This window comes from Equus asinus, chromosome 2, assembly GCF_041296235.1.
Source record: "Equus asinus isolate D_3611 breed Donkey chromosome 2, EquAss-T2T_v2, whole genome shotgun sequence".
Classification (NCBI taxonomy): Eukaryota; Metazoa; Chordata; class Mammalia; order Perissodactyla; family Equidae; genus Equus; species Equus asinus.
The window spans coordinates 133,043,249-133,071,028 of record NC_091791.1 but is presented as its reverse complement, the minus strand read 5'-3'; the positions used below and the strand labels follow the sequence as shown (position 1 = coordinate 133,071,028).

The 27,780-nt window shown below is 47.9% G+C and overlaps 2 protein-coding genes across 14 annotated transcripts in view; one reads left to right on the top strand and one right to left on the bottom strand.

The window, feature by feature from the left end:
• The window catches only part of ZWILCH (zwilch kinetochore protein), a 37,262-nt gene extending 32,061 nt beyond the window's left edge, over positions 1-5,201 (top strand). For 5 of the 12 annotated variants that reach the window (XM_044764671.2, XM_070499465.1, XM_070499485.1 and 2 more), the window contains 3 exons: positions 485-597; positions 3,869-3,983; positions 5,063-5,200. In XM_044764671.2, coding sequence (XP_044620606.1) covers positions 485-597; positions 3,869-3,957 — 202 coding nt within the window. In that variant the 3' untranslated portion in view covers positions 3,958-3,983; positions 5,063-5,200. Of the gene's footprint in view, positions 1-484; positions 607-3,868; positions 3,984-5,062 lie in introns of all 12 variants that reach the window. The other 7 variants (XM_044764669.2, XM_070499471.1, XM_070499439.1 and 4 more) reach the window with 3 other exon arrangements.
• LCTL (lactase like) lies at positions 5,001-18,568 on the bottom strand. Of its 2 annotated transcripts, none has more exons than XM_070499420.1 (13): positions 18,286-18,568; positions 17,146-17,309; positions 16,362-16,449; positions 15,952-16,061; positions 14,365-14,493; positions 14,169-14,264; positions 12,734-12,788; positions 12,478-12,639; positions 9,164-9,438; positions 8,512-8,638; positions 8,146-8,345; positions 6,970-7,033; positions 5,001-5,327 (listed from the first exon to the last, which is right to left on the bottom strand). In XM_070499420.1, the coding sequence occupies exons 1-13, from the start codon at positions 18,437-18,439 to the stop codon at positions 5,212-5,214; spliced, it is 1,740 nt and encodes a 579-aa protein (XP_070355521.1). In that variant the 5' UTR covers positions 18,440-18,568; the 3' UTR covers positions 5,001-5,211. The 2 variants fall into 2 exon arrangements, with proteins under 2 accessions (XP_070355521.1, XP_014711701.3); XM_014856215.3 differs by lacking the exon at positions 18,286-18,568 and adding an exon at positions 17,638-18,241.
• Positions 18,569-27,780: the final 9,212 nt, after the last annotated feature.

Genomic DNA, 27,780 nt, shown 5'->3' with positions numbered 1-27,780 from the left:
GGCCTCTGTGCCTTTCTGGCCCACGTGCCACCGTGTCTTTCCTCTCTCCTTTTGAGTTAGAGAAACTGTCGCTGCATTTCCTCAGACCCTCCACAGGCCCACCTCTGAGCGCCCACGTACGTGTCCGTCCTGGACCTTGTCCGCTTGACTGACTGACTCCTCCTTAGAATTTCATACTCAGCTCAAAGGCCTCAGTCTCTGAGGAGTCTTTTCCAGCTCTACAATCCCAATCTGAGTTAAATTACCCCTCTTTTACTGTCCCCTACCACATTCGGGATTCCTCTATTATAGCATTTCTTTTTAATTGTTATCATTTATATCCTTTTTGCTCTCGCTCTTTTGACTGTGCTTCTTGAGGGTGGGAATTGTGTGACCTCTTCATCTCTTCTTCCTCAGTGCTTATCAGCAAGGACTTCACTGAGTGACTACAGAAGGAAGGAAATGGGGTTTTTTCCCTCCCCTTTGATGTTTTTTCTTTCTTTAGTGAGAAGCCCCAGAAATGGAGAGTGGAAATAAATAGTGGTCAAAAGAAAGTGAAAACAGTTTGGCAACTGAGTGACAGCCCACCTGTAGACCATCTGAATTTTCACAAACCCGGTAAAGATGGTTTGTAATCTTTTCAGATAAATTATTCCAATAGAAAATAAACTAAGTTTACTGGTGGAGATCATTATTATAGCTCTTGTGACAAGTTTTAAATAGTTTTCCTGAACTCTTGGTATAAAACATATATATTCTGGAAAAAAAAAATCATGAAAGAGTACTTTTTCTCATTATCCTGGATAGAGGAGCTTTTAGTAAGTCACACAGTAGGGACATAGGTGTAAAAATAGGTAATAACATGGAAATACCAGCTCATACTTCACCCTTTCACACACTGTTTACAACAGTGATGATATTTCCGCCCTAATGTCTTCTCTGTGGCTGCAATAAGGGTTGAGCTTTCTAGTATTCTATCAAAGATGGTTTGTGTCAAAGAATATCTTTTATCCCCTGGCATAATCACCTGGCCCACCAAGTCTTCCCCCTTCAGTAAGCACCCATAAAAGTGTTATCTTCATGGGTATGGCTAGTATGGGGCTGTCTTCTCTGATTTGTATAGGTCTTAAAAGGCTGCATTCAAATATTGCAAGGATTATCCAATATCAAATCTGATGGTTTTAAGACAGAATTTAAGAAGATTTTTGAAGGCCTGTAGTCAATCACTGTTGGGAATGCAAATAGTCCTATTTTCATGATTGATGCTTTGAAAATTATTTCCAGAAAATGTTTATTCTTCTCCCTAAAATATATTTTGATTCAGGCATAATGGAAACTTCTCTATTCATATGGCTGAACTATCAAAGTCCTAAAGAAACTGAAAGAATTTCCTGAGAACCATCATTTAATATCGTGCTGTCTTTCTAAGTATGATATAAAACTTGAAAGCTATAAAAGATTGAAAATCAACTACATAAAAGATAGAAGCATTTCTGCATGGCAAAAAATACCATAAGCAAAACAACTGATAAATGATAAACTAGGAAAAGAAGTTTGCAGCTCGTGATGAGAAAAGGCTATATTCCCTAGTATATAAAGAACTTTCAAATCAGTGAGAAAAAATATTAATAACTCAATAGAAAAATGGGCAAGTAGTATGAACAGTTTACCAAAAAGGAAATTCAAATGTCATCTTAAAAATAAAAGGTGCTCCACCCCACCTCTAAGAAGAGAAATGCGATTTTGTATCATGTAGACACCATCCCTCACTTGTCAGACTAGCAAACATCAAGAGATTTGGTGTCCCGGTACTGGCCAGGATCTGGGAGGACAGGTGATCAACCTCACACGGTGCTGATTCCAGTGCACAGTTGTACAGCTTCCGTGGAGGATGATATCCACCAAAATTGTTTTTGAAGAATACGTTTTTTGGCTCGGCAGATCCATTAATAGGAATTTATTCCACACACATAGCCATGTGCAAAAAGACCTGTGAACAAGGTATTAATTGTGGTATTGTTTACACTAACAAAAGACTGGAAAAACACAGAGACTGGCGCATAGAGAAAGGTCCGACAGGACACAGCCATCTTTAACCCTGAGGTCTGGAATGGTGCGGCCAGGGAGTGTTCTCAGCTTTGGCTGAGTGTTAGAATCATCTGGGGAGCTTTTAAAGTCCTGATACCCAGACCAGGTGAATCAGAGCCTCTGGAGACAGAGCCTGGACATCAGCAATGGTGAAAGTCCTCCCGGGGATTCCTTTGCACCACTAAGGTTGAGAACCACCAAACTAAACACTGTATTTTATCTACATCTGTGGTTTCAGGGTTGTTTTTTTTAAAAGACATGTATTACTTTTATGATTAAAAAGAAGACTTTAAAGACATGAATATATGTGATATATTTTTTAATGCCATTTTAAAATAAATTTTATTACATAAAGATTAAACCTCTGTTATGAGGAAATTCATGCAGGATTAAACACCTTTTTCCAATGATGCTGAATAAATGAAGTATACCGAACATATCTTCTAGAGTCTATTTGGTGCAAGTTGCTTCAAAAAAGGGACTTTTAAACGTTAGAGTTAAAACAATTTGCTAATGCATTGATTCAATGACTCCTTTTATGGAAATAAGGAATTCTTATAAAATTGTATATTTGCGTGCTTAGAAACACTCAAACTTCATTTTTCTTGAACTTTATAACCTCTTCTATCTATCATATATTCTTGATGTATTTGCCTAGAAATTATTCAGTGACCTTTGGCTCAAAACAAGACCCACTGTTGAAGGAGGACCTCATTTGTACAAGTCATGGGCTACTCAAACAAAGCCCTGATTGTAAATATTAAAGTCCAATAATGATTTTTTCTTTTGAGGAAGATTAGCCCTGAGCTAATATCTGCCACCAATCCTTCTCTTTTTTGCTGAGGAAGACTGGCCCTGAGCTAACATCTGTGCCCATCTTCCTCTACTTTATATGTGGGACGCCCACCACAGCATGGTTTGACAAGCGGTGTGTAGGTCCACACCCGGGATCTGAACCGGTGAACCCCAGGCCACTGAAGTGGAACATGTGAACTTAACTGCTGTGCCACCAGGCCAGCCCCAATAATGATTTATTTTTTGCCAAAGATTATAATGCACTTAAGAAGTTAAACTTTCTGTTTCCTTGGACTGAGCACTTAGGTCGAATACTAGCTTAAGGTGTCCAATGGTATGATACTCTTGAGTAAAACAGTTGACATCAAAAGCAGGAAGACTTGAGAGAGAAGTGTACTTTTAGCAGCCATAGGAAGGGAGAATAATGGTTTAGAGTTAATGGGGGAGAAAAACAGTGTCCAGCAGTGCTCCTCACCTCTTGGGTACTCAGCAGATGAATGCTGATAACGGTAAGAATGTGGAAACCGAAACGATGACTCACAGGGAAGTGGCTGTAATCTCGTCTAGATGTCTATTGTACTGTTTATTTTTTGAAATATAGTAGTCCTCAGGAAGAAAATGTGAACATGTGTCTAGTCTTCAGACTACAAATCCTAAGTGGAAAAGGTTTTCTGAAATATGTATTAAGATAGGAAAAAAGACAGTATTTAATCATAGTGGATGAGGCACAAAAAAATAAAGCAGTAGGTCCCCAAATTAAAAATACGTAATTTAAAAAAAAAAACCTGCTTTATATTTTAGTTTGTTTAATCATGCTTTCAATGCATCAAGAGGGTTTACTATTTAGAAGAATTGTCCTTGCTGGTTTTCATCTAACTAACTCTCTTAAAGTGAAAGGCGTGTCACTCAGACTACCCCTTGATTATGGTGAAATTCAGCAGCATACATGGCAGAAGAGCTGGCAGGATGGTAAGCAGTTCTGATCGCGCTGTCTTTGTGGTTACAGATTTTTCTGAGTTAACGTTGAACGGCAGCCTGGAAGAAAGGATGTCCTTTCCTAACATGGTCACCTGCAGCCAGGTGCATTTCAAGTGAGGGGTGCTGACAGCGTCCCCTGTAAGGTGGCAAGTTTGCTCTTTGTTCTCCCTGAATACTTTGTAGTGTGTCAAGTACCTTACGTTTTAGTTCTTTCTATAACACAAGTGCCGAGTTAGTGCATTAGAAATATGGCTTCTTTATCTGTAATCAATAAAAGGCCTACCAGATGTTATTGAGCAGTGCAAGTCTTTAATTTTCTTTCTGCTTTCTGTAGTCAACTCAGTAGGTCAGTTTAATCCTAAAACTGGAGAAATGAAAAAACATTTCTTTGAATGGTAATTTTTTTGAGTGCACTTTAAATCTGGGTATATAGTAGAAAGAGAGTTTGGTTTCAAAAACACTGATGGAAGAGAAAAGCCCTCAACAGGCATATCGATTTAACATGGGAAGTAATTTTGTTAAAAACAATTTTATCCCAGCCCAGTTGTGCAGATATAAATACCTTTTTAAAAATGTTTAGTTTGAGATAGTATTAACCAAAAGAATTAATGGAATAGCGTTTTCTACTATCTTACTCTTCTTCTGTTTCAGAAACATTACATAAAATCAGATAATGAGTAAAATACCTGACATTATTTCTTCTTAAGCTGTATTTTGCTCTCAAATGGAGATTAATTTTAGCATAAAAATAAAATGAACCTTATTTTAGAAAACAAAATATCTAATTAGAGAAAAGATATATAAATTATATAATATTTCTTTGAGCTATTTCATTGAGTGAAGTGAATTGAATTTAGTGTAAGAAGTTTATCTTAGAAAAGTGTGTGCGCTCACTTTCTGGTACCTGCCTAATGCTTTTCCCTGGTTGTCTGATAGGATTTACAGCCTGAAGGTTTGTTATCTAAAGATGGTTGACTACCCATCATGTGTAGGACAGTGCTGAGATGGCAACCATTTCTACATTAAAATAATATTTCTGGACAGATTTAAAAATGAAAAAATCAAATCACAAAACAGTTCGTGTACTGTGATCCCTTTTTGCAAAATGAAAAGAGGTGCATAATGTACAGGAAAATATTGACATTGAGTTGGAGAGGGGTGAGCTTACTGTGGTTTTTATTTCATTTATGCTTATTTTTATTTTCTAATTCTTAAATCCCAGCACAAGCCAAAAAAAAAAAAAGAACAAAAACAAGGTAATTATTACAGAACCTGAAAACGGAAATGTATATAAACCTTTGAAGCAGAAAAAGGAGGAAGGTCCTGCAGATTCTGTATGAAAGGCGAAGCTACCAAGTGGGTGCCCGTGTCTCAGCTCTGGCCCCGCAGGAGGAGCATTAGGAGAACCGCGGCGATCAGCACACAGAGGGTGCAGACCGTGGGCACCAGGATCTCCGTCACCATCTGCATGTGACTTAGCAGCGGCTCTGAAACGGGAGAGAGGCAGCACCACAAAGGAGAACGATCATTTTAGCCAATATAGCTTCATCCCCAAAGCTTTAACTGTATTGGAGAAACTTGGAAAATGGCATCATCAAACTTTCTAATTATTCTCATTTACTATAGAAGAGAACCTGGTGAATTAAATGTTTATAAAAAATTATGTGAGGGCTTTGTAAAATATTTCAGAAAATACAGATAAAGAATGCCTAAATTTGGGTCTTCCATAGGTAGTGGAATAAAGTCTAAATGTACACTAATACTTGTGCTTACCGTAAATTAATCTGAGAATATTAGCAGCCATACCCCACTGTTTCTATAATTTTCATCGGGGGGATTGTGAAAGAAAAGTCCTTGGGAAACATTTCTAACCTTTCGAAGATGTTATTGTGTATCTTAAGAGATATAGGAATTTCTATATTGAAATTTTATATGGTAATTCTTGCATGGTTAAGCAATAATCTTAAAGAGTTAAATGATAAGCATATTTCATGTCCACTAATATGGTGGTGGACATTTATGTAATACCCACTTTTAGGTTTTGTGCCTGGCACCTGGTTACCAAGATAAACAAGGCACAGGGCCTGCGCTCATGGGGTTAATAGGCTCAACAGTAAATTCTATGTTGTGTTTCTACATGATAGAATAAAAGTTTATTTGAGTTTAATGGAATATACATTCTTTTTTTTAAAGATTTCATTTTTCCTTTTTCTCCCCAAAGCCCCCCGGTACATAGTTGTATATTTTAGTTGTGGGTTCTTCTGGTTGTGGCATGTGGGATGCCGCCTCAGCATGGCCTGATGAGCGGCGCCATGTCCACTCCCAGGATCTGAACCGGCGAAACCCTGGGCTGCTGGAGCAGAGCACGTGAACTTAACCACTCGACCACGGAATATACATTCTTAATATTACCTGGTTATTTAAATGGGGGGGGCCACAGGGATATATTGGCCTATAAAAATAACTGAATTGGTAGGATTTGGTCTAGCACTTTCCATCTCTGATACCACATTAAAGATGAGTTTGTTAAAACAGGGAGTGTGTTTCTCTGATTGCCCTTATAGAGAGAGAAAGACAAAACTCAAAGAAACAGATGACGTGTGTTGGCATTTCTTGATGTGTGTGTAGTTACATCTTGGTTATTCTACATCGCTGAGCCGTTTAATCCCACACATAAGAAATGATGCCACGTTCTGTCTGTTGCCGTATCTCCAGGGCTTAAAACGCCCCCAGCTAATAGTGAGTGCTTAATCATTACTTGCTGAATAAGTGAATATAATATCTGGTGAGTTCTTTAACTTTTCTTCATTACGTTTGCTATAATAGTTGGATTTTCCCCTCCTTCCATAAAGCTCACTGTAACAAAAATAGATTTATAAATTTACAGTGTGATTCAGAAAGAAAACTATAATGGATAAAATATTTCTCTCTTGTGGTAGATTTTTAAAATATTATTTAAAATGCTAAAAAATAGAAATTTGACCTTGCTTCAAAGTGAAGAAAAATTATTTTTAATTGTGTGGTTTTGGAAGATTGACTTCAGGTAGATGCAGATTTTGAGATTTTGGTAATGTCCTGTGTATAAATATGCGGTTTAATTATCAAAGGGAAGAATCAAAATACACTCACCTGCAGCCAACACCTGGTTGTTGATAGAGCAAGTTTCCAAGGCTTTGAGGCGCCAACTTTCCACCTAATAAAGACCCACTTGGTAAGTAATCTCGTCTTAGACAAATTTTTTGTTGTTTGAAATCATTTTTGGAATAACGTGGGATAAAAAATTTTTTTAAGTGTGTAGTTTAAATTAGTTAATATTTACTGAAAACTTATGTGTATCATTGTGAGGGAGTCAAAAAACAGAATCTTTATTCTTGAGGGGCTTACAATCTAGTGCTTTTCTGGTGATGCAAAACCAGTCAATGCTGGAGAGCTGTCAGTCACTATTTCCGTTTATAGTCCCACTGCTCCCCCAAAAGGATGTTGGTAAACAAGTGAGATTTATTTTTTGTGTGTGTAAGGAAGATTTGCCCTGAGCTAACGTCTGTGCCAGTCTTCCTCCATTTTTGTATGTGGGAGGCCTCCACAGCATGGCTGACAAGTGGTGTAGGTCCGCTCCTGGGATCCAAACCCGCAAACCTAGGCTGCTGACGTGGAGTGTGTGGAACTTTAACCACTTGGCCACAGGGCTGGCCCCATAAACAAGTGAGATTTATCTTCTCAAGTTATCTTTATTAAGACATTCTAAATTATGATTTCTTTTCCCTGCCGTAGATAGCAGCAATAGAGAGCTGGTAGAAAAATTTGTAGGGTATTGAAAATGTTTGGTGTATTTTAAAGGATTATTAAGTTTATTTTGAATGTCATTTTGGAACTAGTGCATTTGTATGGCTCTGCCATTTGATGGGAAAAGTGAAAATGATTATGATCATTACACATGTGGTTGACTTGGTTCACTTAACTGGCTTCATATGTGTTGAAGACTAGACAGTATTTGCATTGACACAACATTTAGAATAACACTTAATTAACAGTCTCTGGTGCCCGTGATAACCTGAAGCAAACAGGACTCCTGCACAACCCCAGTCTGCCCTCGATGCTCTGTGAGTTAGGGTTGAATTTAAAGGCGTGTTTACCCCATTCTAAGCAAATAAGCAAAGAAGTGGTGCGAGCGAGGGGAAGAGGAAGGCCCATCCTCCAGCGTGCCTGTCCTCTAGCGGAGGAGAGAGGAGAGATGCCTGCCAGACTCTGCGCCCCTGCTGCCCAGCTCTTCTAAAATCCAGAAGGAGCATCCATCGTGAGTCCTACCTCTCTCGGGTTGGGAAAGCCATTGGCAGTGATGATCTTCGTGTAATATTGAGCTGAAGCCTTTGGGTAGCGCGGCTTGTTTCTGTTGTTAAATTCGACATAGTAGAATCCGTATCTATCTGAGTATCCTTTCTCCCATTCAAACTTATCCAACAAAGACCAGGCGGTGTACCCTTTTATATTAACGCCATCTTTTATAGCTGCAAAGACATTTCGTTCCATTTTTAATCTTTCATTTCCTTGGGAAAATAATATTGGTGAAGATCATCTTAAATGTTTTCATTTATGAGATAAGTTTTAGTCAATCGTGTGTTATCAAATTTTGTCCAAGTTAAATAGAAAAATATGTCTTGGTTTGAATCTCACCTTTTAGCATTTCATTTGTGTATCCTTTGAGGTAGTGAATTCTCCACTCGTCACATAACTGAGTGCAGTGTGACTTTTGAGACGCTCCGTTTTCTGTCACATATATGGGAGGATCGCCATATTGAGTCTGAAAGGGAGTCATAGTAATGAATATCTTAAAAATTCCAACCCACAGGTGGGTCTCTGGGTCTGAGGCACACCTCGGAGCGCATATTCCAGCCTGCCCTGTTCTAATGAGCATATGTAGCGTTTAACAGCTGCCAGTTCACACGTTTGTTTAGAGATGAAAGTAGCAGAGGGCAAGTTCATAGGAAAGAATATATTTCTCACTGAATCAGCATCATTGTAGGGAAAATGTACTTCAGGCCTTGTTCTTTCCCACATATTCCATTTCAAATGAGAAATAATAACAACAAAATAACTTGGCAAAATAACCAAATGTGGGATAAGTATTTTAGCTGCAGTCACGTACGTTGACATGGTTATTCGTAGTAGGCATTAGCCTGTAAAGCTTATATCTAGTAGCCTCTGAAGTATGAGTAACTGGGTTTATTTTGTTTTATTAACTCTAAAATGTAGGGACTTGAGCGTAAGCTGTAAGAGCAGGAATTCGGGTCAAAAATGTCCTTTAAATGGCTTGTGTGACAATCACCTGAGCAAAGTTGAGGAGCCTCCTGAATCCCCATGGCACAGAATACAGCCATTGAGACCCCAGGTCCGGCCAGTTTGGGTCAACTAGTTCGACTAAGTCGCGATCGTTCTGGTAGCTGGGCCCCTGGCGGGAGGGGTAGTTCCTCTCTGTAATGTACCGAGTCGTAAAATGACCTAGTCCCAAGAAATCAGAGGTGCCTTTAACGTAGCGCTTTTCCTGGAGCGAGAACGCCGGTAACCTGGACGTGTCCAGGCCTTGCTCTGCACTCTTTCTTCCTGTGGAGAGAGGAGAGGAGAGCTCAGCAGTCTCACTTGCTCACAATCATTTTGTTGTCGTGTGCCATGATGATACTGGCGTGTTAGCATATAGGTTGTTGTGCAAATCCAGGGCTTTGGGATTCGTTTGTATGGAAAATGTCACAGCCTTTCAAACTGGAATTTTGACATTTGAATACTATCTAAAAATTTAAAAGTTTATATTGCTTAAAAGCAATATTTTCACAGATTATGCAGTGAGTGGTAATGTGGACAACTGTGAAGCCATCTGGAAAAAAAGTAATAGAGTTGGATTCCTACATTATCCCTTATATCTAAAAGGTAATTTTGGTTGCCTCTGGGAAGGGAACTGGAAGACCAGTGATGGTGCGGGGGACAGGGACATCCGGTCCCGTTCGAGCTTTGTTGTTGTAGTGTAAGCTGATACAACCTCTGCGTTGGGCAGTTTTGTCCTATCTTTCAAAATTGTACGAGTATAGTCCTTCACTGACCATTTCCAAATCTGCATGTCCTACTTGTTACTCACACGTGTAAAAGAACGTACAAGGATCTTCATTGTAGAGTGAGTAGCAAACGATTAGAAGGAACCTAAATACCAGGAGAGACTGGTTAAATAGATGACGGGCTAGCCATCAGTACAACACTGTACAGCCACCAGAGCGAGCCTGTAACAACAAGCACACATGCACACCGAGCAGCAGTGTTTTTGCTCACATGCGCATCATCCATCTGAAAGCGTGCGTCCCCCCGGGAGGGTGGGAGCAGCGAGAAGGGGGAGGGGGGGAAGCTTGACCCTCTCCCTTTGCACTTTAAAAAATTGGAAACATGCAAATGTTTTTGCATAATCTATGCAAAAAATGTTTTAAATGAATAAAAATAACGTTTTTATGAGTTGATCTGAAATCTAACTATAAAAACGTCTCCAAAGAGGCTATTGGCTTAGATTCAATGAGTGAAAAGTTTGTATCACTAAATACCTTTAAAATATTAGCATATTATTACTTCCAGTTACATTTAGTAATGAGAAAAACCACATAGTGCTATCACTGTTCTCATACAGTAGCCACTTGCCACATGTGGTTCTTAGAATGTGGCTAGTGTGACTGCATCTTTAATTCAGTCAGACTGAATGATTGAATATTTAATTTTTTTAAATTTTAATTTAAATTTAAGGAGACACAAGACTATAGGCTATCATATTGGCCAGCACAGATATCGAACATTTCTGTTTTCACATAAAGTTCTCTTGGACAGCACTGGTCTAGAATTACTTTTGTTCAAATATTTATTGCGAATTAAAGGGTGCTTAGGAAATGCCTAGAAGTAATTTGTGAACAAGATTTCAGGCAGAATGCTTTCAGTGTTACAGAAAATCCTGACAGCTCCGAGAATCCTTCTTTCCACGTTGTGCAAAGGAAGATGTCAGCCCAGTTTCCCCTTGAATTACTGCAAAGTTGGAGCTGGCGGGTCTGGGATGATGGGCCTGAAGCCCAAGAACTGCTCTGTGACAAGTCGTCAATCTGGCTTTCCAGGGCAGTCCTGTCGTGGCTCCCGCAGGGGCCTCCGAGGCTCCCGAGAGAGGGACGCACCACGTGAACGATGGGATGCACCGGAGGAACACGGCACTGTCCCCGTCACGAGGGCTTCTTCCTCGTGCATCCTGAGGAAATCATTCTTAAGATTTTGAGTGTGTGTGTATAGACACGTCATGGAACTGATTATTGCCAAGAGATTTTTAGAGATTCTTTTGTCTGGTCCTTCATTTTCAGATGATAAGAGTGACCCCCAAAGCGGGGAGGCCCAGAGTCACTCACTGGTTAGTGGCGGACTTGGAATCAGGCCTTGCCACTGCTGTTCCAGATCGGTCTGATAACGGTGCTTTAGAAAGGGAAATGTTTGAATTGTTGACAGGTCTCTCTTAGTCAAACACCCAAAATAGCCTGTTGTGTGAGACCGTAACCTATTTCACTGTCATCCTTGTCTGTCTCTTTGGTGGTGGTGGTGCAGGCTGATGCCTCTAAGTACACGGATGTTTAGGTATGTTTAGATTCCTATGGCCAGACACTGCTGGTTGCCTACCCAATAGTCCCACGCCTGTCTTCTTCCTGGCTCTTCCTCGCCTTCTTTGAAGGGGCCATATCCTTTATGGGAATCCTGGCCCCAGCCTCTAAGACCCTAGTCCTGGGGGTCTAGGGCACCCCAGGGCATGTGACAGTTCTGTCCCTTAAGTCACAAAAGGAAGTCAGCTGCAGGTGGAGGCTGTTTCCTGGGAAGATATTCCTTGTTCTTAAAATCAGATATGACAGCTACTTCCTTTTTTCTGCCTCTGGGTGTTGATGTGTAAAGATGTAATGCCTGGAGCTGCTGCAGCCATCTTGTGGCCATAGGGAGCGGTTGATGGACTAGCTAAAGGTGCCAGAGTGGAAAGATGGAATGAGCCTGGTTCCTCAAAGACATCCCTAAGGGCTGGATTAACCAGCCCTGGGTCACCCTTTTCCGGACTCAGGTGCGATGATAAATTCCCTACTTTTCAAGCCCTTTTAGTTGGAGTTTTCTGTTACGTGGCACTTAACAGCATCCATACTGATACAGCCTTGTGATCTTTACTTGTCTTTATTCTCTTCTCTGACACTGGCAACCAGAGCTTGGGGAGTATTTCTCAAGCAATAGAAACAACCAGCAATACAACTGACATGGCCCATGGTTGGGTCTTTGACTTCTCTCTCCTACTTTGTTGCGGTTACAATGGAGTGGAGCAGGGAGGAGACAAGACAGCAGAGCACAAAAGAGAGCAGCCCAGAGAATTGCTAAATTTTTTTCCTGGGTTCTGAAATTTTCAATTTCCAGGTCTAGGAATTTGTTTGGGCGTCCCCCCTTCCTCCCCTAGTTCAAAGAACCAGTTCTCAATTCCTTGGGGGCTGGGTTATCCCTTGAGTGCCTCGCCCAAGTGTTCTTCCATCCCCCTGCCTTTTGGTCATGTCACTTGAGCTCGATACTGTTGCTGTGGTATCTGCAGTCTTAAAACATGGCTTGGCTCACCGATACGGTCCTTCATGACTTGAGGGTAGTCACCCGCATAAATGGGGTTGGCAAACCAGCCCAGGCAGAACTGTAGGTATCTCTCAGCAGCTTCTACGTCCTTGGGGTTGCTAATGTCCACAGGCTCCCCCCAGTCGCAGTTTAATGAAATCCCCACCAGACCTTATAAGAAGAGAAAGGAAAGAGGTGAGACAGGTGGGATGACACGGCTCCTCCGGGGGCCGTCTGTCCCCAGCGTGCGGGAGGCACGGCTCACCTTGCTGCTTCCCGCGCCACGTGCTGTTATAAGAGTGCCAGGCTTGCGCGTGGGCCTGAAAGAAGAAAGAATTCATCTGAGGTGCCTGCCTCGCCCACTTCTCTCCTCCCTTTCACTCCAAGGTGGCCTTTCTCTCCCTCCTGACTCTAGAGATCCAGATGAAGTCTTAGGATTCTCGTGAGTCCAGCCTTGGTCAGCCAGTCCCTCAGCCCGTCCCTTCCTCTGACCTCCAGCGCACTCACTTGCTTCATATCGTAGACGAAATGCGGTCTAAATCTGGCATAAACGCATAGACCACCACCTTGTGTTATTTCTTGTTTCTAAGATCTTTGCTCAAGTTTCTTGCTTTCTTCCTGGTTGTCCTCTGTGGTAACTAGGCAGTACTTTCCCCACAGGGGCTCAGGAAGTTAGGAAAATACCAAGCCCTGGAACAGTGTTGAGAAATGGACCCCAAACGTGCCAACCTGCCTCCTCTCCATGCTGTCTCCCAGTGGCCTGCTGATGTCTTCAGAGCTCTGCCCTTTGCATATTCACAGTTTAAGAAATCTAAGCCAAATGTGGGAAGAATGAGGAAGTTCTCTCCCCAACATGAATTTGAGGGTCTGGTCTGTCATCCAGTGGCCCCTCGCCTTCCGGCTGGATCACATGGTCCACCTTCCGCTGAGAGTCCACTGGGGCCATCCCGTCATGTCTCCTCACTGTTCCTCAGTCATCGTCACTCGTATCCTCATACGTGGCCCAAATGAGACCTACTTCCCTCCCTTCTCTCAAGCCTTTCGGGTAACCCATGGCGAGTCACCTTCAGCATCTCCTCTTGCTGTCTCCTTCGCGTTTGGGCCCTAACTGAGCCTGGCTGCCCCTAAAGACCTCCTCTGTGGCAGCTCTTTCAAGCAGAGGCCGGTTTTTCCTCACACCCCTCACACCTTAGGGTGGGGTCTGCCTTGCTCTTCATTGTTGCTTCCTATTTCTCCTTCCACCTTCAAAAACCCCAGGTCCCAGATCAGATGAACACTCCTAACCCCTCTTACTGCCATCCTTCCCTAGCCTCCAGCTGCTTCTGCTCATTCACTGAAGATTTTAGTCCCTAGTTCACTGTCATCCCCCTTTCCTCGTGTCACCATTCCACACAAGACAGTTTAGACCTGTGGGTGAAAGGTTTTCCCGTGCATGTGCTCCATCCCCTTGGCTCTTAGACTGTAAGCTCTAGAGAGCAGCCACTATATTGTCCAGCGGGGCACTGGACGACAGGACACTCCCTCATGAATCCTCGTGGAGGGGAAGTGAATGGTGCGAAGGTGCTGTGGAATATGCTGGCTTTCAGGTGGAGTGGCGGAGGACTGAGCTCAGGCTTGGAGCCCTGGGGCAGGCTGAGCTGACACTAGGGCTCATCCCTCCCCCTTGAACCCAGCCTTCGCTCCCAGAAGAGCCCCCTCACCTTAATGATGTGGTGTGCCGCTCTGTATAGGCCCGTGCCGCGGAGCTTCAGGCCTGGCGCGTGGTAGCCTGTCTCATAGCCTTTTTCCACCATTGTCTACAGGGATGGCAAGTGGGGACCACAGGACTGTGAGCAGTGGCAGGGTGCAGTCTGGTCCGGGCAGTGGGTTTTCCCGCCTGCAGAGGGCCCTGCTTACCCGAGGATCACTGAAAGTGACCCAGTGCTTCACCCGGTCCCCAAAGACCTCAAAGCACAGGTTGGCGTAATCACTGAAGTAGTCGGCCGTGCTCACATTCTGCCACCCGCCATATTTGACCTGGAGCGGCTGGAACAGAGGAGTAGAGAGAGAAGCAGATGCCCTAACGGTCCGTCTCCAGAAAAGACTTTTGGAGCGATTGGCCACGCTTGTGGGAGAAACATGGGCGATTAGAACTACAGAGGATGTTTGGAGGAAAGGGGAGCAAAGACGCAGGGTCTTGGGCACTGACTTGAAGACGGTGGCAGTGATGAGCCATGAAACAACATGAGTGTGGAGATGAGCTGTGTGACACTCCTTATACAAGCAAGAGGGAGGAGCAGAGAAAGCATGAGGCCCTCATGCTTAAAAGGACTGGACAGATTGAACACGTAGGGAAATTTGCCTAGGGGAAAGAGATCGACCATGGGAAAAGAAGCTTGAGTATAAGTTCTGAGGAAGAAAGGTACAACGTGGGGCACGGAAGCTGTGACAAGGATTTTAGGGGGGTGTGCAGATGTCAGAAACCTCCCGAAGCCTCTCTTATGAGAGTGAGTCTGCTTTCTTTGGCGGAGGGCTTTCCAAGATTCATCATTCCATTGGGATGACCTACCAAGCTCTCCCTGGGGGGTTTGAGGGCATGCTCAAGGGCCAGGTTGGTGAAAGTGGTTGTCCAAGGAAGAAGCTGGAAAGCGGTTTCTTGCTTGTCTCCCTGAAGCCTGCTCTACGGCCCCAGCCACAGTTTAGAGGCCTCTGGTGGCTCTCGTTCCCACAGAACAAACCGTGTCACCTTGGCTCGGCAGCTGAGGCCCTCCAAGCTACTCCCGCAACCTCTGTCCTCTCCTGCCGGCTCCCCAAGCTCTAACCAAATCGCTTGCCCAGCCCCTCGCTGCCTCCTCGCTTCCCTCGAGCCAGAACACCCCATCCTCGCACCTCAGGCCCCAGCCTTCAAGGCGCTGATCGGACTCCCTGCTCTCCCCGACACCGCCCTGAAGCCGTGTCTTCATCCTCTGACCTCCTGCCACCCTGTGTCATAAAGAGTTACGTACGCGGCTCCTCTCCTGGCCAGGCTCTGATCTCCGTGGGGCCTTGTGGAGTGAATGAAAAAGTTGCTTAAACAGTGGTTTCTAATAGTGATGTTCTTAGGCATGTCGAGACTTTACGGAAATTATGTGGGGGCGTGGTGCTCATTTATGAGAATATATGGTGCGGGCTCAAACTGAGAAAAAAATGGCTAAATCAACTTTTAATTATGCCGTGTCATCAAATCTGACTCAAAAGATGTTTCTTTCTTCATAGTTTGATTTGATTGTTTTTAGGCCAAATGTCTGGAAAACATCAAAATCCACATTTATCACTTGTTACAAACATCATTTAAACCAGCATGGCCTCCCTGCCACTGGGGAGTCAGAGAGATTTCTTCACTCCTCCCCTGTTCCAGTCCAGACTCCAGCTTTGCCCCCAACCTTGGCAACCCCAGGTCCCCACATCAGGCTGTCTCCTGCTGAGCTGAGCTCCCGGGGCCTCCCAGCCCGCACCAGCCCTCACCTGCGGGAGGTCCCAGTGGTGCAAGGTCACGACTGGGGTGATGTTGCTCCTCAGAAGGGCATCGATGAACTCGCTGTAGAATTTGATTCCCTTCTCGTTCACCTGGTCAGCTGAAGGTGAAATAAAAGGGGACTTGACAAGAAAGGACCTTGGCCTTGACCTTCTGAAGTGCCGTGTTCCTGGGCCCCGCAGCTTTTCTAAGGCCTGAAGGCCCCTCAGCCCACCAGCGCTCAGTCTCAGAGGGGTGGTATACTACCCCTGGGGGCGAGCTACCTGCAGAACCCATGAGGGCTGCTGCCAGAAGACGCCACGTTCATGGTCTCCCTCCCCAGGACTCCGTGGTGTCCCCGCAAAGCCAACATGGCCAAAAGGAGCCCTGCGTGTGCTCCGGAGGGGCTGCCCTCGCTCACCTCGGACGCCCGTGGGTAGGAGTCGGGGCCAAGACAGCGAGAATCGGTAGTGGCTCACGTGCAGCTCCCTCAGCAGAGCAATGTCGTCCTGTGCAGATGGGGGGTGGGAGGGAGGCAGGGCAGGGTCACCTGGGGCCCCGGGGTGGGCAGGAAGGGTCATGCTGGGGGCCCCATGCCAACGCTCACCCCATCCATACTCCCACTGGGTGAGGAAGCAGCTGTTTCCTCATCCACACGACAGATACGATATCCAACAGGCGCGATACCACCTGCCCCGCCTTCTCCTGGGGATGTGCAAAGAGTCAAATGCCAGCAGGATATGGGGACTCTGAGAAGTCATCAGCAGCTTCCTACCAAACTTGGGTGATGAATCCTTCAAGTCAATCCAGAGAGGAAAGTGGGTGCCGAACAGAAGGACTGAGGGTAAGCAGGTCCCACTCCCTCCAGAGGGGCTGATTCACACGTGGGGACCAGGGGTTCAGGCCCCGGTGGCCTGTGGGCCCTGGAGCCATGGCATCAGCCTTTCAGCTACCCATCGCTTAGACTAAGGCACTGGCTCTGGCAGGGCCCTGTTTTCCTTTCCTCCGAATCCACCTTACCACATCCTGCACGCACTGCCAGTCCCCGGTCCCCACGGGCTCTGTCCCCTCTGGCTGCATTGGGGTAGAGGGTGTTTAGCAGAGCACTGGGTTGACATTGTCACCTGGGCTCCCTCAATATATCACTACCCACCTCTCAGCTAGGTGTGTGTTCACACACACGCACACACACACCCATCACTCACCTGGACCTTGTAGTAGCCATTACAGGCCACGTCTGCTGTCTCATCCCCGAGCACCTTTCCCTTCCCGCGGTGTGTGAAGACATCCCAGATGCTGGGCCCTTTCCCGTCCTGGTCCCAGGCACCCTCTGTCTGGAAGGCAGAACTGCCCACGCCCCAGGAGAAGCCTGCAAATAGAGACCCCGAGCTGGGCTCTGGGGCCCCTCCCGCTGCCCACCTGGGAGTGGGAGCCTGCGGGGCAGGACAGGGGGAAGGAGGGGAGACCTAATACGCTAAAAACTTTTTTTTGCACAATTTTAGCTCTGATTAACATTTACTATCTGTATAGTAACTTTAAAAAATCTATTAGGAACTTCTTTTATTTTAGAACAATTATATGGAGTTATTTTTCCCATTCTACCTGTCAGGAAGCTAAAATACCAAACTCCTTGGCAAGCCAGCCAAAGTGAGCAAGCTGACAGACAGATGGACAGACCAACAAAGGGATGGACATACCGAGTGGGAAGGTTCCATAGTAGAAGGAGGCCTCTTCTGGGGATCCCCTCCTGGTGGCCCCCAGCCTGGACACCAGCAGTAGCACCCACCAAATGGTGACAACCCGCACTGGCTTCATGGCACCCGGCCCTCCCCCATTCCTGAAAAAGCACACCTGACAGGTGTCGGCCCAGACAGCCAGGGCTGGGGGGCCAGATCCCGGCCTGGCCAAAGGCCAGGAGGGAGGAGGACGGGATGAGGTGGGGGCACTTTCTAGAAAGGCGTTGGCTCTGCTGGGACACACCCACAGAGGCCGAGGCTGGGCAGCAGAGATGATTCCCGAGTTAAACATAGAGGAGGAGATGAAGGCTGGCCTTGGGGAGCTCCGTCCCTGTCTGATGGGGGAGACCCAGCCCACACTCCTGCGAGAGGCCTGATCTAATAGGGAAACCACTCTGCCGCAGGGACGCTCCGGTCTGATGGAGGAGGTGAGACCAACCACAGACCCCTGCACCCCCACCTGCACGCTGTGGTGTGTGCAGAGAGACAGACTCTCCCCAGGCCCGGGGGCTGGGAGCAGGGCCACCATCCCAGGGCCTCCTGTCCTGAGGTCAGGACAGATTCTCTCCCACTGGCATCTCTTCTCTGATGCCAGCCCAGCCAGCTTACCTAGGATTGTCCTTGAGCAGCAGCTGGTAGCCAGACCACTCTCAGATGGATCCCAGGGCCTGCGCAGCCCTCTGAGAGCAGAGCCCACAGCGCAGCATCCGAAGGCTCTGGTTGGGGGCGTGGTCAGTGGCCTAACCCCCTTCAATAGCCCCATTCAGCAGGGCAGGAATGCTGAGCTGGCCAGCAGGGCCTGAGTCAGCAGCAGGCAGCTTGGCCCCAGCCACTGGGGCATCCAGTCAGCCCCCTCCCAGGGTAGAGGGCCAGCACCCCATCCCTGTGGCCCCTTCTGGGCCAGAGCGCCATCTTCAGCGCACCTTAGTCTGTGAAGCTCCAGGTAGGGGTGGCGGGGCGGGGGTCAGAGTGTGTGGGCATCTGTCTCTGTGTCCACCTCTCCCTGCTGCCATAGAAAATTCACTCTAGAAGGTAAAGTTGGTTTTTCTGCCTCACCCTCCTCTTTGGACCCCTCAGTCACTCACTTATTCATGAATCCAGGCCTGCCTGCTGGAACACAGCATCCGTGGAGGCCCGGCCCCCGTGCTCCCCACCCTGGCTGCCTAGGTGCCCACTGCAGCTTCCTTCACTGCAGGGCCCCCAGCTCTCCTGCTCCATCCCCTCTTGCATTTCCCTTCACCTCACTCCCCGCCAGCCTCCCTGCTTTTGCTGGCCTCACTGTGGTGCTCTCAACTGGGCGGGTCTCACCCCTCTGTGGTTGGTTCATTTCTTCCTGCCGCCGTGAAACGGGACCTGGCCTGTGCCCCCCAGGGGCTCAGGGTCTGAAGGGGCAGGCAGTGGGGGGTGGGGGAAAGCAAGGTGGTTCTAAACACCACGCAGGGGAATGCAGGCTCCAATGGAAGAATGATGGACACTGTGGAGGCTCGGGACGGTGGGGCTGGCTTCACAAGGAAGGGGGCATTGGACATGACACTTGAAGGATATGGAGCCATTTTCTAGATGGCATGGAGCAGGGAAGGCATGGGAACTGATGGAGGGAACTGCATGTGCAAAGGCCCTGAGGTGTGTTTGAGGTCCTGGGAGCTTGGCATCTTCTCTCCTCTTGCATCTATCCTGCAGTGCCCAGGCTGGGCTGCATCCTCAGAGTGAGCAGGCCACCAGACAGCCTCCCTTGCGGCTGTCTTTCCTGTGGCAGCACTGCCGTAAGTGTCTGAGGCCAGTGATGTGCTGTTGGCATCAGTGCTGGTGCCTGCCTCACCAGGCTTGTGGACTCCGGGGACTCTGCTCTCCAGGCTGAGGTAGGAGGGAAACATAAAACTTTAAGAGCTGATGTCATCTCTGAAAAATGCCCTCTTCCACAGAGCCAGAGGCCCGGTGTTTGTGTTGGCGGGGCTGGTCAGCCTGGCTTGGCCTGGGCTGCCTGGGGTCTGTCTGTAGACCCGGGCTCCACGTCTGATGACGGTTCTCCTTCCACAGGCTCCAGCCTGGCTTTGGCGGGAAGGACTTGGGCCTCCCAGCTGGGTGACCCACCTCCCACCACCTCTCCTTCCCACCCCACGAGCTCCAGGCCCTGCCTGAGGCCTAGAGCAGCCAGAGCAGGACCCTCCCCTTAGGTGGGGGTCTGAAGTCCCTGGGGGCCAGGCCTAGCTGAAGAGCAGATGTCGGGGCACGGGTGGCTTTGGGCCCCTGTAGCTTCCTCCTTTTCCCACCCCGCAAAGGGCTGCAGAGGTGGGGGCCCGCCTACCAACAGCCCCTCAGGGTCTTCGAGGAAGGTACTTGGTAGGAGCCAAAGGCCTGGTCTTCAGTGCTGGGGGCACTGATGGGTCCCAGGTCCCTGTGTGTGGTGGGTGCGGCTACAGAAGAGGCGCAGCTCAGCCATTCTGTACCTCAGGGTCCTTCGGAGGGGATCAAGGGGCGGGAAGGACACTGGGGATTCAGGAAAACAACTTCCTGCCTCCATATGGCCAGGAACCGGCAGTGGGATCCTGTGACAGGCACTTCCTCTCTCTGGGACTGAGGCTCCTCATCTATAAAACACCAGCTGCTCTTTCAAGGGTCCTCTCAGCTGACACGGCAGGGCCCAGCAGTTCTCTTCCCTGGCCCTAGGAGCTGGTCTTTCTCTCGCCAGGGTGGTCTCTAGCGGGCCCCCTCCCCGCCCCAGCCCTGCAGCCCTGCAGCCCAATTCAGCCCTGCCCAGCCCTGAGCTAAGGGGACAAGTCCCAGGAGACAAGGTTCAGTCCTCGTGTGCTGTGTGACATTGGGCCAGCCATTGTCCTTCTCTGGGCCTTCATTTCCTCCTCTGTAGAAACTAAAGAGGCTGGCTACCAGCTGTCTGAAGTCTTCCTTAGTTCTGGGATTCTGTTAGAGAGGCCACAGGTTTTCAGGTTGTGTGGGTTTGGGTTTGTGGTAGAGAGGGAGGCGGGTCGGAGCAGCTGAAGAGGCTGGGATGGAGGTGAGGGATGCGCAGGGAGGGTTAGGAGCGAAGGCTCTGGAGTCAAACGTAACTTTGAATCCCAGCTCAGCATCAGCAGCGGAGTGTTGCACACACTTACTGGACTTCTCAGAGGCACTTTTTATATACAAATGAGGAGAACGATAGTACCTGCTTCACAAGGTCGTTCAAACCTTAAATGACGGGGTGGATGTAAACGCTCCGGCTTCACGTGCTGCCCAGCAGAGAGAAAAGCCCCAATAAATGATCCCCGTCGTCAACGCCATCCTATTGTCAGGGCTGAAGTCCAGCACTGCCGCTTCTCAGGGTGCTCTGGGCGCAGCACAGCGCCTCAGAGGGGAGATGCTCCCTGATGGCTGGCAAGGGGTCTCCATGATCTGAGAGCGCTGTCTGGAAAACGCCCAAATCCCGCCTTGCTGTGGGATCCGCAGGAGCCAGGCCTCCATCCGCGCTGAGGCCGGGGCTCTGCGCCCGGGAACCCCCGTCACCGCCGTGGGCAAGCGGCCCAGGGCTTCAGCGGGTCTCCAGGGCTCCTGCCAGCTCTGGCTCTGTGGACAACACTCAGGGCCTTTTCCTTCTGGGTGTTGATGGTGACTTCCAAGGTCCACTTCATTTCTCCGAGCCTCCAACCTTTTATTATAAAAATGTTCCAACACACGGAAAAGTTGAAGGACCTGCACCGTCCCCACCGCATGCGCAGCGCTGAGACTGCTGTCCTTTCCTCTTCTTGCTTGATCACAGCTCAGTCCCTCTAGTCCTCTTTCCTCCCAGCAATTCATCTTCCTTTTTTGAGGCATTTCAATGTAAGCTGCCAATGTCAGTTTGCTTCCCCCTAAACACTTCAGCAGGCATATCAGGAACTATATTTGTTGATGGTTCTTTTCTTTTTGAGGCCAAGATTGCTGACAGTGAAAGGCACGACCTTAAGTGTACTCTTCTGTGCGTTTTGACAAATGCAATCATTTGCGTAACCAAAGCACCATTAAGACGTGGAACACGAATTTGTTTCTTTTGAACTCTGAGTCACACTGCATCTTTCTCAGGACTTTTGGGGGAAACTCCCGCCGGTCGCCAGGGCAAGAATCCATGTCATCTTGCTTCCCTCTTAGCTCTGGCCGCTTGGAAATTCTGAGACGCTTGTGGCCGGCCTCCAGCCCGCGCACAGGACGTGAGTGATGCATTTCTGTCGTCTTACGCTCCCTTCTCCCCAGTTACCTTGTCTGTTATTTTTAAATCCTGCTGAAGTATATACAACTCTACAAGCGGGTTCTCAAATCCTTTTTTTGGAACAAGACTGAAGGAGTACTGCATAAATAATCATATTGGAATTTTCAGGATATTTCAATGGTTTGTGGTGTCCAAATATGTGAAATTGAGGCTGTTCCAGTAAATCTGGGATGAATTGACACTCTATGCACAGAGTACGGACCTGTGTGTACAGTATGCATATGTACGCACGCACACGCACACATGAATGCTTTTCTTGGTCCAGACAGTGGCACTGGCAGTAAAACTATCAATTCCAAACCGAAAGAGCCCACTCAACACTGGCCTGGCTGCCCAGGACCCTGCAGGGCAGAAGTTGGGGAACAGATGGTGGTCTGAATGGTGACCTTGGATGGCTGGAGGCGGGTGCCTGTGAACAAGTGATGATGCTGCTGGCAAGTCTGGAACCAGGCTGCCAAGCCGGCCTGTGCTTCCCCATCAGAGATCTTTGGTCCAAGCTCTTCTGCTGGTGATTTCCTGGGTCCTGACTTGCATTTTCTCCCCTCATCCCCGCTCGTGGGGAGCCCTGAGCCAGCTGCCAAGGACCCCGGCCAAGCCTTCGGGTTCCAGTTCCTGAAGGGTGGAGAGGGAGAGTGAGGATGTGGGGCAGGGAGAGGGGAAGCGTCTCAGGGAAAAGCTCTCTCAGCTTTTCTCTCCTCGGGACACTCTCTGGATCTGTCTTCCAGCGCCTCTATCGCAGACCTTGCTTCACTTTTATCCAGGAGGCTGTCTGATTAGAGTCTGTCTCTCTGCTAGACTCTAGCCTTATGTTTTGTTCACCGCGGACTACTATTCGTGTAAGGAACGAATGAATGAAGGTTTTGTTGTTGTCTCTTGTTTTTTTTTGCCCTCATCCCTGCACAGATGGTGTGAGAACAAGCTCGGGGGATCATTCCTGGGCAGGGAGCGGGCCTGGGATGGGGGCTGGGGTCCTGGTCTGACAGGCTCAGAGCCCCACAGAGCACCTCAGCTGAGAGGAGGCGCCATCTGGGGAGAGAGGAGCCTGGGTCCTTCTACAGAGAGGTGACTCCCTCCCAGTGAGCAAGTACCCATGAGGCCCGAGGATGATCTCAGTGTTCTGAAACAATAGCCAGGGATGCAAAATTTTAAAGACAGTGGAGGATTCTAAGACTCGTATAGCAATATTTATTATATATAATACATGTATGTATAAATTTTAACTTTAAAAAATTACATGGAAAATACATGAATAAATACATTCACAACACAAAGAAACGGCAATGATCACTGAAGTATATGGAGTAAAAAAAGAGTAAGGCCCCCTCTCCTTGTCCCCTTCCCCGACCTTCCCTCCCCCAGATGGCCACTTCTCACAACTGACCTTGTCCCTCCCTGCATTTCCTCCGTGTTTTCATATGAATCAGGTACATATACGTATAGGTAGTTTTGTTTGATTTTCTACGTTAGTGGCGATAGATAGGTAATATTGTTTCGCAACTTGCTTTTTTTCATTTGATAATACATGTTGGAGATCTTTCTGGATCAGTGCACCCAGCGCTGCCTCATTCATTTTAATGCCTTCACAGCATTCCATTGTATGATGTTCCATATTGATCTACCGGTCCCCTGCGGAGGGACATTTTTTTCTTTACAATGCATTGCTCTCACAAAGAATGCTACAATGAATGTGCCTGGACACGTAATTTCATACCTGTGTGTGTATTTATTCCTCAAAGTGGAATTGCTGAGTCACTTGTGATTTTGATAGCTGTTGCCAAATGAGCCTTCATTAGAGGTCACCTCATTCTTTTCAACTGAAGCGTATTCAACGTCAACATTTAACCAACGTAACTAGTAAGAGATGAGAGTGGACCTGTGGCTCAGTATGTGGGAGCCACCAAGGCCTGCTGCCCGTGGTTGGGGAGGGGCTGGACTCCTGCTGGGAGCTCAGTGGCTAGACGGAGGCATATTTGCTCTAGTTAATCCCTGAGGAAACCATCACTGGTCCAGAGCTTTACCGTTTACAGAGGGTATTTCTGTGCATAATCAACTCACTCAACCCTGTTGAACGAGGAAGGGCAATATGACTTAACTTCACCGCATTCTACGGATGAGGAAACTGAGGCCTGAAAGAGTCACACTCAGGTGACAGGCACTTCAGGGTCTGAGACTCCAACTTTCAGGTGTTTTTCCACCCTGTCCACTGCTTTCTCTGCCTCTCTGGGTCACTTCCTCTCTCTCTCTCCACTCCTTGCCGCTTCCTCTATGCCAACTCTTCCCCAAATAATGCTGCCCTCAGGGTCACCCCCAAACCCAACGCCTCAGGCTCCAATAGACCCAGGAATACGCAGCAAGATCAGAGGTGGTTAGTGCTGCCTGGAATAGATCCCTGAGGCTGTCCCAGTGTGAGAATTTATAGCTGCTTCTTGCTCAGACAGCCTCAAGGACAGATGGTGGGGCCTGGACTTGTTCCTACCCAGCCCCTTGGTCCCCAGGGCCAGAAAATTAGTTACTTAACATTTGAGAATAAATAATTGGGGGGGGGGGGATGCATGTGTGGAAAAGCAAAAGACCTAATTTAAAAAGGTGCTTTATCATGCAGACCACATTTGGTGTTTAGGTGTGCGTATGTGTTTGTAACAAATTTCTTCCCATCTTTTTCCCTGTTGTGTTCTTACTCAGATGTCATCCTCCTGTGTATGCAGTTTTGCATCCTGTTGTCTTGGTTTCACTTAAGATCGTCAACATTTCACATGTGCTGTATGGTAGGCGGCTTCTAAGATGGCTGCCACTGGTCCAGATGGGCTTCAGGACTCACTAGGCCTGAAATATGGCACCTGGGCATATCAAACACTTGAAGCTGAAGGGAGTCGAGAAAAAGGGAGGTCTCTCTGACTTCCCCCCTGCCCTTCTCCCCTGAAACAGGTCACAAACGGTCACATTTGTGGCATCTTCCTTGTACTGGAAGAAAGGACCACCCTTATCTCGGAGGACAAAGGGATGCCAAGAAGGATCTGAACAAACAGGGCTTGCTAGGTCTCCCCCTGGTGGAGCACTCACCTCGTCTTCCTGCCCTCTGGTGTTCCCACACGGCAAACCCAGCATTGAAATCCTCAGGCCTGTTTCTTCGGGTCTTCATTTCTCTATGAAGGCTCCTGTGTCGTGTAAATAAATTATTAATAAATGTGCATAGTTTTCTTCTGTTAGTCTGTCTTTGTTCATCAGTTTAGTTTTCAGACTCTGCTGGAGACCCTCAGAGGGTGGAGGAAAACTTCCCTCCCCCTACAGTCTCCGTCTCCTGGCATTCGCACGCTTGTGTAATCCCCTCCCCTTGAACCTGGGCTAGACCTGCTGACTCACTTCTGACGAACAGAATACAGCAGAAATGAGGGGAGGTCACTTCCGAGATCAGGTCTCAGAAGGACCGTGTGCCTTCTGGTTGCTCCCTTGCTCTGAGGGAAGCCCGCTGCCCTATGGAGGGCCCACAGGTGGAGGGACTGATGTCCCTTCGAGAGCCAACAAGGACCTGAGACTGCCCACAGCCACGTGAGTGCGCCGGAAGAGGACCCTCTTCCCGTTAAGCTCGGAGCTGACTGCAGCCCCAGCTGACACCAAGATGGCAGCCTCTGGAGAGACCCTGAGCCAAGCCACACCCTGACGCCAGACCCACAGAAACTGTGAAAGAAAAATGCTTGTTATTTAAGCCATTAAGTTTGAGGGTAGTTTGTTACTCAGACGTAGGTAGCAAATACACATTCTACAGTCTACATTTTCCTATTGTTGGCTACCTGCGCTGTTTAAATTCTCCTTAATACAACATTCATTTTATTGGACATCTTCTTGTCCAACCAGCCTTTTCAGAACTTAGGATCATTTCCTGAGGGTGACCCCAACTTGGTGATGATTGAGGCCAAGATTCAAACACATATGATTTTTCATAAACATCCCCAAATTGCTGTCCTCCAAGGAAGGGAGTGACCCAGTTGGGCCACTGAGAGTGTCCAGGTCCCCGTTTCCACACACCCTTGGCCAGCACCTTTCCTACCTCCCAGATCATCAATGTCTCTGATAACAATCAGGTAATTGTAGTACTTTCTCTGCCTACCTCTCAGGGTTATTGCCCAACTTGAAATCAAAATCATGTAAATGATAATTCCCCTGGAGGCTGCACTGGGCTCTGTGAGGCTGGGAGAGGTTATGGTTTTTCCTAGAATCCCGGGATTTCTCAGAACTCAGTTTGTCCCAGCCCCGCCCCATTTCATAGAAGAGGAAGCAGGGGCTCAGCGATGACCAGGGGCTTACTCAGGGTCACACGGAAATTCATGGCAGGGCAGGGACAAGATAACTCAGGTCCTTTGCCTCCCAGTGTAGCTCTCCCCTCTCTGACCCACACGGCCTCCCAGCTTGCCTGCTCTGTCAGAACCAAATATCCAGGCACAACCTCAGGTCTCTCCTTCAACCCCCGAGGATTCAGAAAATCCCTACCTTTCAAGAAACGCTGGCCCCAAGTCCTCCCTGCTTTGTGGACCTGGCCACCTAACAAACCACCCTCATTTCCACCCAGCGAGGCCAGGAGACCACCCCATGTGGCTCTGCCCAGCTCACTCCTCCCGCATCTCAGGGCAGGCTGGCCCCACAGCTCCAGGCTCCTCATCTCTCCAGGCCCCCTCTCTTCAGCCATGAACCCCAGCTCAGGGCTGTTTCCATCCTTCTGTCACTGTGGCCAAGAAAACAGGAAGCGTCTGAGTCACTCGTTGTCCCCTGGGCTTTGGCTGTCTGGGCCCAAGTTCTGGAGTCAGGGGAGGACAAGGAGGGAAGAGGTTGGCTTCACAGAAGCCGAGACTGTCTTGTGGAGCCCCTTCTTCCAACACTGTCTTCCAGCTTGTGGGACCCCAAATAGCCAGGGGTCCAGGAACCTCCCCCAATTCCTCTTGGGAAAAAAGAGCACTGCCTCAAGATTTGGAATTCTAGAGTTGACTCTGCTCCCCACTGGCTGTGGGCCTTGGGCTTGTCCAATGGTTCTCCAGTTTGGTTATATATTAGAATCACCTGGAAAGCTTTAAAAAAATTCGGACACCTGGGCTCCATCCCCAGAGATTCAGACTTAATTGTTAAAAGCTCCCCAGGTGATTCCAAAGTGCATCCAGGCTGGAGAACCACTAGGCTAGTCTTCCCCTCCCTAAGCCCCAGGCTCTCGCCTGTCAAATGGGGCTAATGGTGCCTACTTTCCACAGCTGCTGAGAAACATCCCGATCCTAGGCATGTCCATGCACATTGAAAATGTAAACACTAGTGTAATACGTCTTCATATGACCCCCCTTAGGAGGGTCTGAGCAGAAGTGGGCTGACCTGAGGGTCCCTTGGTCTTTAGAATCCGGGTCAAGGTGACAGTGGCAGGACATTGACAAGTGTGTTGATGGGCGTGAGCAAGCCTGTCTACTGCCCTGATGTGTTCATCCTCCCAAGTGCCCAGCACTGAGCAGAGGAAATGCAAGGTGAGAACAGCAGGCATCACCCCTGGCCCAGCCCCCACAGAACTCTTGGTCCAGTGGGGAGAAAGGCAGGAGCACAACAGTTCAAATACAAGGCAGAGGGGTCAAAGGTTTCCAAGGGAGGAAGATACAAGGGGAGAAAGAGATGTGTTCTGGCTGGAGGGAGTAGGGAAAGCTTCCTGTAGGGAGTGGCATCCATCCCAGGGGGCTCCGGTACGGTCTGAGAACCCTAGGACAAAGGCATAAAGGTAGGAAGGAAAGTGCAATCAAGACATCCCAGGTCACCTGGGGGTATGAGCTGTGAATGGAGGCGAAGGGACAGGCAGGGGGCCAATGGGCAGAAACCAGCATTCTCTTCCAACCCTTTCCCCT

What these genes read in the sequence shown, in the direction of transcription:
- LCTL (XM_014856215.3), bottom strand. Translation starts at nt 18,205, where the DNA reads ATGGTGGCCCTGCTCCCAGCCCCCGGGCCTGGGGAGAGTCTGTCTCTC. An exon ending in ATGGCTACTACAAGGTCCAG is followed by an intron (nt 16,450 to 17,145) that starts GTGAGTGATGGG and finishes CCATCTGCACAG; the next exon opens with GACGACATTGCTCTGCTGAG. An exon ending in CACAAATGAAATGCTAAAAG is followed by an intron (nt 8,346 to 8,511) that starts GTGAGATTCAAA and finishes ATGTCTTTGCAG; the next exon opens with CTATAAAAGATGGCGTTAAT.